Here is a 14,465-nt window from a genome sequence, read left to right on the forward strand (position 1 = left end):
ACAACAACAACAAGAGCATGAGTGACACTACCTACACAGTGGACAACAATAACATCATACACAAAAACAACAACAACAACAACAACAACAACAACAACAACAACATGAGTGACACTACCTACAAAGTGAACAACAATAACATCATACACAACAATAACAACAACAACAACAATAACAACAACAACATGAACAACAGCAGCTACAACGGGAATGACAGTAATATCATATTCAACAGAAGCAACAACAACAGGAAGAGAAACAACGGAAGCGATATCAACAGATTACTTACAATTACAAGAACAACCACAACTACAGTGCTAACGACTACATGAACAAGCACAACAGCATTACTAACAGATACATGAACAACAACAGTAACAACACCTTCCGCCTTCAGAACAATAACAATAGCAGAACTCTCCACTACAAGAACAATAACAACAATACCTGCTACTGAAAGTAGAACAACAGTGCTTTCCACCACATGAACAACCACAACAACAATACTAACAACTACATGAACAACCACAACAACAATACTTACAACTACATGAACAACCACAACAACAATACTAACAACTATATGAACAATCACAACAACAATACTAACAACTACATGAACAACCACGACAACAATACTAACAACTACATGAACAACCACAACAACAATACTAACAACTATATGAACAACCACAACAACAATACTAACAACTACATGAACAACCACAACAACAATACTAACAACTATATGAACAATCACAACAACAATACTAACAACTACATGAACAAACACGACAACAATACTAACAACTACATGAACAATCACAACAACAATACTAACAACTACATGAACAACCACAACAACAATACTAACAACTATATGAACAATCACAACAACAATACTAACAACTACATGAACAACCACGACAACAATACTAACAACTACATGAACAATCACAACAACAATACTAACAACTACATGAACAACCACAACAACAACACTAACAACTACATGAACAACCACAACAACAATATTAACAACTACATGAACAACCACAACAACAATACTAACAACTACATGAACAACCACAACAACAATACTGACAACTATATGAACAACCACAACAAAAATACTAAAAACTACATGAACAACCACAACCACAATACTAACAACTACATGAACAACCACAACAACAATACTAACAACTACATGAACAACCACAACAACAATACTAACAACTACATGAACAACCACTAACAACTATATGAACAACCACAGCTACATACTACAACTTGAACAACCACAACAACATAGCTAACAACTACATGAACAACCACAACAACAATGCTCACAACTACATGAACAACCACAACAACAAACACTAACAACTACATGAACAACCACAACAACACACAAACAACAAACAACCCAACAACTACACTAACAACTACATGAACAACCAAAACAACAATAATAACAACTACATGAACAACCACAACAACGATACGAACAACTACATGAACAACCACAATTACAGTGCTAACAACTACACGAACGACCACAACAAAAATACTAACAACTACATGAACAACCACAACAAAAATACTAACAACTACATGAACAACCACAACAACAATACTAGCAACTACATGAACAACCACAACAAAAATGCTAAGAACTACATGAGCAAACACTACAACAACCCCAACAACTACATGAACAACCACAACAACAATGCTAAGAACTAAATAAACAACCACAACAACAATACCAACAACTGTATGAACAACCACGAGAACAATGCTAACAACTACATGAACAACCAAAACAACAATGCTAACAACTAAATGAGCAACCACAACAACAATACTAACAACTACATTAACAACCAAAACAACAATGCTAACAACTAAATGAACAACCACAACAACAATACTAACAACTACATGAACAACCACAACAAAAATGCTAACAACTACATGAACAGCCACAACAACAAGACTAACAACTACATGAACAATCACAACAACAAGACTAACAACTATATGAACAACCACAACAACAATACTAACAACTACATGAACAATCACAACAACAAGACTAACAACTTTATGAACAACCACAACAACAATACTAACAACTACATGAACAACCACAACAACATTGCTAAAAACTACATGAATCACCACAACAACAATACTAACAAGTACATGAACAACCACAATTACAGTGCTAACAACTACATGAACAACCACAACAACAGTGCTCACAACTACATGAACAACCACAACAATGATGCTAACAACTTTATGAACAACCACAACAACAATACTAACAACTACATGCAAAACCACAACTACAGTGCTAGCAAATACATGAACAACCACAGCAACAATACTAACAACTACATGAATAGCCACAGCAACAATACTAACAAAATCATGAACAACTACAACAACAATGCTAAAAACTACATTAACAACCACAACAACAATCCCAGCAACTACATGAACAACCACAACAACAATGCTAAAAACTACATGAACAACCACAACAACAATGCTAAAAACTACATTAACAACCACAACAACAATCCCAGCAACTACATGAACAACCACAACAACAATACTAACAACTATGCGAACAATACTAACAACACCTTCTTCTAAAAAAAAAAAAAGTAATACTTTCCTCTAAAAGAGCAAAAATAACCACTAAAGTAAAAGAAACAGGAATTCCTTCCCCCCCCCCCTTCCTCCTTCACAACAATAACAAAAGCAACAATACAGAACAACCACCAGAAGGCAAGATGAACACGAAAAGGAGCAGAAGTTACTACAACTGGTGCCAGGAAGGGAATATCAAGTAATTACGTACGTCAGTCACAACCAAACCAGTCAAGCCAACAGCCTTAACATCATTCACAACCAGTCAACCAGTCAAGCTACCAGCCATAACATCATTCACAACCAGTCAAGCTACCAGCCATAACATCATTCATAACCAGTCAACCAGTCAAGCTACCAGCCATAACATCATTCACAACCAGTCAAGCTACCAGCCATAACATCATTCACAACCAGTCAAGCTACCAGCCATAACATCATTCACAACCAGTCAAGCTACCAGCCATAACATCATTCACAACCAGACAGCTACCACCATAACATCATTCACAACCAGTCAAGCTACCAGCCATAACATCATTCACAACCAGTCAAGCTACCAGCCATAACATCATTCATAACCAGTCAAGCTACCAGCCATAACATCATTCACAACCAGTCAAGCTACCAGCCATAACATCATTCACAACCAGTCAAGCTACCAATCATGACATCATTCACAACCAGTCAAGCTACCAACCATGACATCATTCACAACCAGTCAAGCTACCAATCATAACATCATTCACAACCAGTCAAATCACCAACCATAACATCATTCACAACCAGTCAAGCCACCAGCCATAACATCATTCACAACCAGTCAAGCTACCAACCATAACATCATTCACAACCAGTCAAGCTACCAACCATAACATCATTCACAACCAGTCAAGCTACCAGCCATAACATCATTCACAACCAGTCAAGCTACCAGCCATAACATCATTCACAACCAGTCAATAACATCATTCACAACCAGTCAAATCACCAACCATAACATCATTCACAACCAGTCAAGCCACCAGCCATAACATCATTCACAACCAGTCAAGCTACCAACCATAACATCATTCACAACCAGTCAAGCTACCAACCATAACATCATTCACAACCAGTCAAGCTACCAGCCATAACATCATTCACAACCAGTCAAGCTACCAGCCAAAACATCATTCACAACCAGTCAAGCTACCAACCTTAACATCATTCACAACCAGTCAAGCTACCAGCCAAAACATCATTCACAATCCGTCAAGCTACCAGCTATAACATTATTCACAACCAGTCAAGCTACCAATCATGACATCTTTCACAACCAGTCAAGCTACCAGCCATAACATCATTCACAACCAGTCAAGCTACCAGCCAAAACATCATTCACAATCCGTCAAGCTACCAACCATAACATCAGTCACAACCAGTCAAGCTACCAACCATAACATCATTCACAACCAGTCAAGCTAGCAACAATAACATCAGTCACAACCATGAAGACAGAGGCCGTAAAATCATTTATAACCAGCAGCTATAACATCAGTCACAACCAAGTCTTATATGCAGCCACAACACCAGTCACAACCAATCAAGCTAGCAATCATATATCAGTCACAACCAGTCAAACCAGCAACCACAACATCAATCACAACCAGTCAAGCCATCAACCTTTACCTTAATCACATTTAGTCAAGCCAGCAGCCATAGCAAAAGTCACAACCAGTCAAGCTTAAAACCACAAGACTAGTTACAACCGGTCAAGCCAGCATTCAGAACACTACCTACACTTAGTCAATCCATCAGGAATAACATTACCTACAACAGGCCAAGCCAGAAATCATAACATCATTCACAACCAGTCAAGTCGAAAGCCATTTCATCAAGCCAGTAGCCATAGCATCATTCACAACCAGTCAAGCAAGCAAGCATTATGCCATTCACAACCAGTCAAGCCAGGAGCCATAACATCAGTCACAACCATTTACAACCAGTCTAACTAGCAGCCATGAATCACTCTAAACCAGTCGAACGAGCAGTTATGACATCACCCATAACCATTTCACAAGCAATCAAGCCACAAGCCTTAATGTCACCTACAAGCAACGAAGCCTACAACCATAACTCCAATCACAACTTTTCTAGCCAGAAGACATGATATCAGTCACAACCGGTCAGTCTACCAGCCATACCATCACCTACAACCAGTCAAGCCAACACCCATAACGTTAACAACAGCATGAACCACAATAATCGAAGTAATAACAACATAAAGTAGTTGTGCACCTGTTAATATAAAGTTGAGGAGAAGTTAAACTTCAAAGTATTATTAACATGGCAGGAGAGGGAGTTTACCATGGCCATATCGAGTATTGGTAGACATTGATCATTACTGAACACAAACTTACCATCTAATGATGAAACCTTAACTTGTTCCATGATAGTAGAGAGAGACAAGGGAAGGGTGTACTTACCAAGTTCTTCTGACAAAACTTAACTAACTTATATAGCTGAAGTTTACGTGTATGTTTATGTATAAATAATCCACCTAAAATGATGATTGGTCCTCTTGCTTCTTATGTTTATTTTACAAATAAATATATATATATATATATATATGGTGGCTGGGGTAAGTAAACGTCAATAGACGGTTATAAAAGATCGCCCCCGGGTGGGCTCGAACCACCAACCTTTCGGTTAACAGCCGAACGCGCTAACCAATTGAGCCACGGAGGCCTCTCGCCTCAGTGAGGTAAATATGAACGCTGTTTACCTCAGCCTCAGAACCATCTTTAATATCCTCAGCAAGACGGTACGGTCCTTGAGTATGATAGCATACTTAGCATAACGGTAAAATCCTTGAGTATGATGGTATATTGAACATAATGGTACAACCCTTGAGTATGATTTCATACTGAGCATAACGGTGCAATCCTTGAGTATGATAGCATACTTAGCATAATGGTACAACCCTTGAGTATGATTTCATACTGAGCATAATGGTACAACCCTTGAGTATGATAGCATACTGAGCATAACTGTATAACCCTTGAGTATGATGGCATACTGAGCATAGCGGTATAACCCTTGAGTATGATGGCATACTGAGCATAACGGTATAACCCTTGAGTATGATAGCATACTGAGCATAACGGTACAAATCTTGAGTATGATGGCATACTGAGCATAACGGTACAAATCTTGAGTATGATAGCATACTGAGCATAACTGTATAACCCTTGAGTATGATGGCATACTGAGCATAACGGTACAAATCTTGAGTATGATGGCATACTGAGCATAACTGTATAACCCTTGAGCATGATGGCATACTGAGCATAACTGTATAACCCTTGAGTATGATGGCATACTGAGCATAACGGTACAAATCTTGAGTATGATGCCATACTGAGCATAACTGTATAACCCTTGAGCATGATGGCATACTGAGCATAACTGTATAACCCTTGAGTATGATGGCATACTGAGCATAACGGTATACCCCTCGGGTATGATGGCATACTGAGCATAACGGTATACCCCTCGGGTATGATGGCATACTGAGCATAACGGTGTAACTCCAGAGTATGATGGCATACTGAACATAACGATATAACTCTTGGGTATGATGGCATACTGAGCACATAAGAAGACACTTGAGTATGATGACCTAGTGAGCACAATGGTACGACCCTCGGGTATGATGACCTACTGAACAAGACGGGACGATATTGAATATGATGACCTACTAAATATGACAGCACGACCTTAAGTATGATGGTCTACTGAGTATGATAGCACGACCTTAATTGTGATGGTTTACTGAGTATGACAGCACGATCTTAAGTATGATGGTCTACTTAGTATGACAGCACGACCTTAAGTATGATGGTCTACTTAGTATGACAGCACGACCTTAAGTATAATGGTCTAATGAGTATGACAGCACGACCTTAAGTATGATGGTCTAATAAATAGGACTGTACGACCTTAAGTATGATGGTCTACCTGGCATGATAGCACGACCTTAAGTATGATGGTCTACTAAGTATGACAGCACGACCTTAAGTATGATGGTCTACTTAGTATGACAGCACGACCTTAAGTATGATGGTCTACTTAGTATGACAGCACGACCTTAAGTATGATGGTCTACTTAGTATGACAGCACGACCTTAATTGTGATGGTCTAATGAGTATGACAGCACGACCTTAAGTATGATGGTCTAATAAATATGACAGTACGACCTTAAGTATGATGGTCTACCTTGTATGATAGCACGACCTTAAGTATGATGGTCTACTAAGTATGATAGCACGACCTTAAGTATGATGGTCTACTTAGTATGATAGCACGACCTTAATTGTGGTGGTCTACTGAGTATGACAGCACGACCTTAATTGTGATGGTCTACTGAGTATGATAGCACGACCTTATGTATGATGGTCTACTAAGTATGATAGCACGACCTTAAGTATGATGGTCTACTTAGTATGATAGCACGACCTTAATTGTGATGGTCTACTGAGTATGACAGCACGACCTTAAGTATGATGGTCTACTTAGTATGACAGCACGACCTTAAGTATGATGGTCTAATGAGTATGACAGCACGACCTTAAGTATGATGGTCTAATAAATATGACAGTACGACCTTAAGTATGATAGTCTACCTAGTATGATAGCACGACCTTAGGTATGCTGGTCTACTAAGTATGATAGCACGACCTTGAGTATGATGGTCTACTTAGTATGACAGCACGACCTTACGTATGATGGTCTAATAAATAGGACTGTACGACCTTAAGTATGATGGTCTACCTGGTATGATAGCACGACCTTAAGTATGATGGTCTACTAAGTATGATAGCACGACCTTAATTGTGATGGTCTACTGAGTATGACAGCACGACCTTAAGTATGATGGTCTACTAAGTATGATAGCACGACCTTAATTGTGATGGTCTACTGAGTATGACAGCACGACCTTAAGTATGATGGTCTACTGAGTATGACAGCTCAATACGGAGGGAATACCACAAAAATTGCGAAACACTGCCATGAAAACGATCATTCTGTAGACGTTGAAAATGCAATTATTCCATACCCCTCTGCTGATTATGCTACACGTAAGGTCATTGAATCTGTCTTAATAACTAGTCTTAAGAACTTTAATTTTTGTCCCCAAGCAACTTTAAGACCAACGTATTATCATTAAATAATCATGAAAGAATTAACAAGAAGCGAGAACATAAAAACTGGTCCACGACACATCTAGCTACCCAAGCCAACCCTCACCACGTAACCAATTTACGTGTGCATGTGTGAGCATTAATGGCCAACCCACCCACATACACATGTATATACATACATGTCCACACACGCACATATACATACCTATACATTCAACATATACATATGTATACATACACAGACATATACATATATACACATGTACATAATTCGTACTTGCTGCCTTTACTCATTTCCGTCGCCACCCTTCCACATATGAAACGAGAGTCCCCTCCCCTCGCATGCGCGCGAGGTAGCGCTAGGAAAAGACAACAAAGGCCACATTCGTTCACACTCAGTCTCTAGCTATCATGTATAATGCACAGAAACCACAGCTCCCTTTCTACATCCAAGGCCCCACAAAACTTTCCATGGTTTACCCCAGACGCTTCACATGCCCTGGTTCAATCCTTGCACGCCTTTTACCCTCCTGCATGTTCAGGCCCCGATCGCTCAAAATCTTTTTCACTCCATCTTTCCACTTCCAATTTGGTCTCACACTTCTCGTTCCCTCCACCTCTGACACATATATCCTCTTGATCAATCTTTCCTCACTCATTCTCTCCATGTGATCAAACCATTTCAAAACACCCTCTTCTGCTCTCTCTCCACCACACTTTTTTTATTACCACACATCTCTCTTACCCTTTCATTACTTACTCGATCAAACCACCTCAGACCACATATTGTCTTCAAACATCTCATTTCCAGCACATCCACCCTCGTCCGCACAACTCTATCTATAGCCCACACTTCGCAACCATATAGCATTGTTGGAACCACTATTCCTTCAAACATACCCATTTTTGTTTTCCAAGATAACTTTCTCGACTTCCACACATTTTTCAACTCTCCCAAAACTTTCGCCCCCTCCCCCACCCTATGATTCACTTCCGCTTCCATGGTTCCATCCGCTGCCAAATCCACTCCCATATATCTAAAACACTTCACTTCCTCCAGTTTTTCTCCATTCAAACTTACCTCCCAGTTGACTTGCCCCTCAACCCTACTGTACCTAATAACCTTGCTCTTATTCACATTTACTCTCAGCTTTCTTCTTTCACGCATTTTACCAAACTTCTGCAGTTTCTCACCCAAATCAGCCACCATCGATGTATCATCAGCAAACAACAACTGACTCACTTCCCAAGCTCTCTTATCCACAACAGACTGCATACTTGCCCCTCTCTCTAAACCTCTTGCATTCACATCCCTAACAACCCCATCCATAAACAAATTAAACAACCATGGAGACATCACGCACCCCTAACGCAGACCTCTTCTCTGTTTACCAAATCATACTCCCTGACCCCTCTCACTTCCCACACTACCTCGACCAAAATACCCTATATCTGCCACTCTATCATCAAACACATTCAACAAACCTTCAAAATGCTCACTCCATCTCCATCTCACTTTACCATTACTTGTTATTACCTCCCCATTTGTCCCCTTCACCGATGTTCCCATTTGTTATCTTGTCTTACTCACATTATATACCTCCTTCTAAAACATCGATATATGTATGGTTTATGGTGAAGTGCCTGAGGATTGGAGGGATGCATGCATAGTTCGGTAACACAAAGGCAAAGGGGATAAAGGTGAGTGTTCTCGGAAATTATGTGGGGAAGAGCTGTGTGGTTTTCAGAGGTGGTAGAGGATGTGTGGATCAGGTGTTTGCTTTGAAGAATGTATGTGACAAATACCTAGAAAAACAGATGGATTTGTATGTAGCATTTATGGATCTGGAGAAGGCATATGATAGAGATGATAGAGATGCACTGTGGAAGGCATTAAGAGTATATGGTGTGGGAGGCAAGCTAGAAGCAGTGAAAAGTTTTTATCGAGGATGTAAGGCATGTGTACGTGTAGGAAGAGAGGAAAGTTAATGGTTCCCAGTTAATGTCGGTTTGTGGCAGGGGTGCGTGATGTCTCCATAGTTGTTTAATTTGTTTATGGATGGGGTTGTTAGGGAGGTGAGTGCAAGAGTTTTGTAGCGAGGGGCAAATATGCAGTCTGTTGTGGATGAATGGGCTTAGGAAGTGAGTCAGTTGTTATTTGCTGATGATACAGCGCTGGTGGCTGATTCGGGTGAGAAGCTGCAGAAGTTGGTGACTGAGTTTGGTAAAGTGTGTGAAAGAAGAAAGCTGAGAGTAAATATGAATAAGAGCAAGGTTATTAGGTCCAGTAGGGTTGAAAGACAAGTAAATTGGGAGGTAAGTTCGAATGGAGAAAAATTGAAGGAAGTGAGGTGTTTTCGATAGCTGGGAGTGGATTTGGCAGCGGATAGAACCATGGAAGCGGAAAGGAGTCACAAGGTGAGGGAGGGCGCGAAGGTTCTGTAAGCGTTGAAGAATGTGTGGGAGGCGAGAACGTAATCTCGGAGAGCAAAATTGGGTACGTTTGAAGGGATTGTGGTTCCAACAATGTTATATGGATGTGAGGCATGCATACATCCGGAGTAGGGCGGATGTATTTGAAATGAGAAGTTTGAGGACAATATGTGGTGTGAGGTGGTTTGATCGAGTAAGCAATGAAAGGGTAAGAGAGATGTGTGGTAATAAAAAGAACGTGGTTGAGAGAGCAGAAAAGGGTGTATTGAAATGGTTTAGTCACATGGAGAGAATGAGTGAGGAAAGATTGACTATGAGGATAAATGTGTCAGAGTTGGAGGGAACGAGAAGTGGGAGACCAAATTGGAGGTGGAAAGATGGAGTGAAGAAGATTTTGAGCGATCGGGGCCTGAACATACAGGAGGGCGAAAGGCACGCAATGAATAGAGTGAATTGGAACGATGTGGCATACTGGGGTCGACGTGCTGTCAATGGATTGAACCAGGGCATGTGAAGCGTCTAGGATGAACCATGGAAAGTTTTATGGGGCCTGGATATGGAAAGGGAGCTGTGACTTTGGAGCATTACACATAACAGCTAAAGACTGCGTGTGAACGAATGTGGCCTTTTTTCGTCTTTTCCTAGCGCTACTTCGCGAGCACAAGTGGGATTGGAATGCCATATCATGTGTGGCGGGGAGGTGGCGAAAATGGATGAAGGCAGCATGTATGAATACGTACACGTGTATATATGTATATGTCTGTGTACGTCTATGTATGTATACGTTGAAATGTATAAATATGTATATGTGCATGTGTGGGCGTTTATGTATATGTCTATGTGAGTGAGTTGGGCCGTTCTCTCGTCTGTTTCCTTGCGCTACCTTGCTAACGGGGGAGACAGCGACAAAGTATGATTTATAAATATATATATATATATATATATATATATATATATATATATATATATATATATATATATATATATATATATATTAGATTTCAGGTCAAATATGATAAAAAGCTACGATGGCGAGTCCGCGATATAGAATATCTTATATTTTGGATTATATCATATATTTGTTATCATTTTCAATATAATGATCGTTTTTGCTTAACATGTTAAAAGTCTGAATTCGGGTATGTTGTTAGAAATGATTCTCTCTGCTCTTACCTTAAGGCAACGGGTTTTACATGGCCTGTTGTATGAACCGAAACAATTACTTCAGATGCTAAGCCTAAGCCAGTGTGTTGAGGGATCGAGACCCATCGTTGTTAAAGGGGGTTAGGATCGGAACACTAATTGTTGTTGTTGCTCGCTGATGTTACAGCGCTGGTGGCTGATTTGGGTGGGAAACTGCAGAGGTTAGTGAATGAGTTTTGTAAAGTGTGTGAAAGAAGAAAGTTGATAGAAAATGTGAATGAGAGTAAGGTTATCAGGTTCAGTAGGGTTAAGGGACAAGTTAACTGGGAGGTAGGTTTGAATGGAGAGAAAACTGAAGAAATGAAGTGTTTTACATATCTGAGAGCGGACTTAATAGCTGATGGAACCATGGAAATGGAAGTGAGTCACAGGGTAGGGGAGGGGGCGAAGGTTCTGGGAGCGTTCATGAATGTGTGGAAGACAAGAATGTTATCTCGGAGAGCAAAATTGGGTATGTTTGAAGGAATAGTGGTTCCATCAATGCTATATGGTTGTGAGACATGGGTTATAAATAGGGTTTTGCGGAGGAGGGTGGATGTGTTGGAAATGAGATGTTTAAGGACAATATGTGGTGTGAGGTGGATTGATCGGGTAAGGAGTGAAAAGTTAAGAGAGATGTGTGTAGATAAAAAGCATGTGGTTGAGAGAGCAGAAGAAAGTGTGTTGAAATGGTTTGGACACATGGAAAGAATGAATGAGGAAAGATTGACAAAGAGGATATATGTGTCAAATTTGGAGGGAAGAAAGAGAAGCGGGAGACCAAATTGGAGGTGGAAGGATGGAGTGAAAAAGATTTTAAGCGATCGTGACCTGAACATACAGGAGGATGAAAGGCGTGCAAGAAATAGAGTGAATTGGAACTATGTGGTGTACCGGGGTCGACGTGCTGTCGATGGATTGAACCAGGGCATGTGAAGCGTCTGGGGTAAACCATGGAAAGGTCTGTTTGGCGTGGATGTGGAAAGGGAGCAGTGGTTTCGGTGCATTACACATAACAGCTAGAGACTGAACTATCAATTTATATAAATTTCATGCAAAATTAACCTGTATTATCAGCCATTATACGCAATCTATTGAAGCATCTTTATTTCAATGAAGTATATTATCAACTTGTATTAAAAACATGTCTAAGCAAAGTGGACACTTATATAAATAACTCTTCGAGACACATTATATATGTAACCTTTACGGCATATCAAATATATGTAAGTTACGCGTAGCAGCAATTTGGACACTTGTCTATTTACTCTATATAAAGAATTAGGTTACTGAGCGCTATATCTTCATCTTTACCTTAATACTATAATCATTCAAGATCAAATTGAATATGGATGTTTGATATCTCTGACTATTTATCACTTAAAGTTTTGTAAGATGATATACAGAGTTCATTTAGCCTCGACGTAACGTAAGTGATGACTGTGAGGTAGGGGACTTAATGAGGAGTGGATGGTCAGGCGAGGTAAGGAGGGTGGGTTAACAATTGATTCATCTGAACCCCAGAAGAAGACTCAGGTGTGGATTACCAAAGCGTCATTTGCCTGACGGTCAGAGAATAACATGTGTGTCGTAAGATTGGGTAAGACTTAACTCCCGATGAACGATGACGACACTTGGTAACTATCCTCACCATATAGTAACATGCACCTTTGAATGCTTATATACTTAACCCTTGACAAACCTGATTACATGTGATCTTACTATAGGAATTAATCATTGTGTATAAAAGTAGTCCACTAACGTAGCTCAAGATTCCGTTTATCGTTTTTGAGCAGCTAAGTTAACGTATGTTGATGCAAAGGCCCCAGACACAGACCACTGTCTTGGTAGTCGAGGTGAAGTTAACGTATGTTGATGCAAAGACCCAGACACGGACCACTGTCTTAGTAGTCGAGGTCAAGTTAAGGTACGTTGATGCAAAGACCCAGACACGGACCACTGTCTTAGTAGTCGAGGTCAAGTTAAGGTACGTTGATGCAAAGACCCAGACACGGACCACTGTCTTAGTAGTCGAGGTTCAGTTAACGTACGTTGATGCAAAGACCCAGACACGGACCACTGTCTATCTCATCTATGAAGAAAGCTTTCTCATAAAGACTTTAACGTAACATTTATGGGGAATAAGTTATCACACATCGTTGTCGCATTATCTATCTTACGTATCATATGTGAGAGACGTAGGATTAAGGTCCCTGTAGGACAATGTGAAGTGTAGTACATCATGGAGGACAGCAGGAGGGAAGCGGCTCTCTAGCAACATACGCCTGGCCACACAGCACAGCTCTGGCGGGAATTCATCTCTTAATTGTAATCAGGAGAATCTATAACCTTGTTGGATCCAATGTCTCGCTCTGTGTGTGTGTGTGGGGGGGCCCCGTGTCTCAATAGCTCTCTCTCTCTCTCTCTCTCTCTCTCTCTCTCTCTCTCTCTCTCTCTCTCTCTCTCTCTCTCTCTCTCTCTCTCTCTCTCTCTCTCTCTCTCTCCGTGATAGGATCTGTCCTCGTCTGTTGTTTCTCCCTGTTATCCTTCCTCAGTGTGTGAGGAGCGATTACTGATGCGGTGGTGTCTGTCTCCTCTCGGTCATTCCACCTATTGTTTTCGGCAGAATTTCACAAAGACCTGAGAGGCAAATTGTAATTAGAAGAGACTTGCTCATTCACATATGTAAATTCTTTGAAAATATTTTCAAAAGGTTTTCATATCAGACAAACGGCAGATCATTTCCTAAATAAATGCTGAACTAAAATTGGTAATAATTTGAGCATTTCTGTGTCTACCTTGAGAACTTGCATAGAGATCCTTGATATAGGGAAATATATAGGAAAATCATGGTCATTCTTTTTTCCACCTGATTTATGTCTTTTTCCAAATGCTGAGGCACGATGATTAAATCCTCAGATGCCCTAACAAGACCTTGGGAATTTCTTGAAGTGAATACAGTGGTTTGTTGATCTTCTGATAAATGAACAAGATGA

At 40.2% G+C, this 14,465-nt stretch overlaps 1 protein-coding gene, 1 non-coding gene and 1 pseudogene across 2 annotated transcripts; 2 read left to right on the forward strand and 1 right to left on the reverse strand.

Annotated features, from left to right (window-relative positions):
• Positions 1 to 484: 484 nt before the first annotated feature.
• LOC139764281 (uncharacterized) lies at positions 485 to 1,159 on the forward strand (the record flags this gene model as incomplete). The annotated part of the gene is made up of 1 exon (XM_071690766.1): positions 485 to 1,159. A coding segment is annotated over exon 1 (675 nt), but the record flags the coding sequence as incomplete, so codon positions are not given.
• Positions 1,160 to 1,452: 293 nt separating this feature from the next.
• Positions 1,453 to 2,670, forward strand: LOC139764282 (uncharacterized; annotated as a pseudogene).
• A 2,653-nt stretch (positions 2,671 to 5,323) lies between these two features.
• Positions 5,324 to 5,397, reverse strand: TRNAN-GUU (transfer RNA asparagine (anticodon GUU)). The gene has a single exon. It is a non-coding gene; the product is annotated as a tRNA-Asn (tRNA).
• Positions 5,398 to 14,465: the final 9,068 nt, after the last annotated feature.

The sequence above is a fragment of the Panulirus ornatus genome, chromosome 49 (assembly GCF_036320965.1).
Source record: "Panulirus ornatus isolate Po-2019 chromosome 49, ASM3632096v1, whole genome shotgun sequence".
NCBI lineage: Eukaryota > Metazoa > Arthropoda > Malacostraca > Decapoda > Palinuridae > Panulirus > Panulirus ornatus.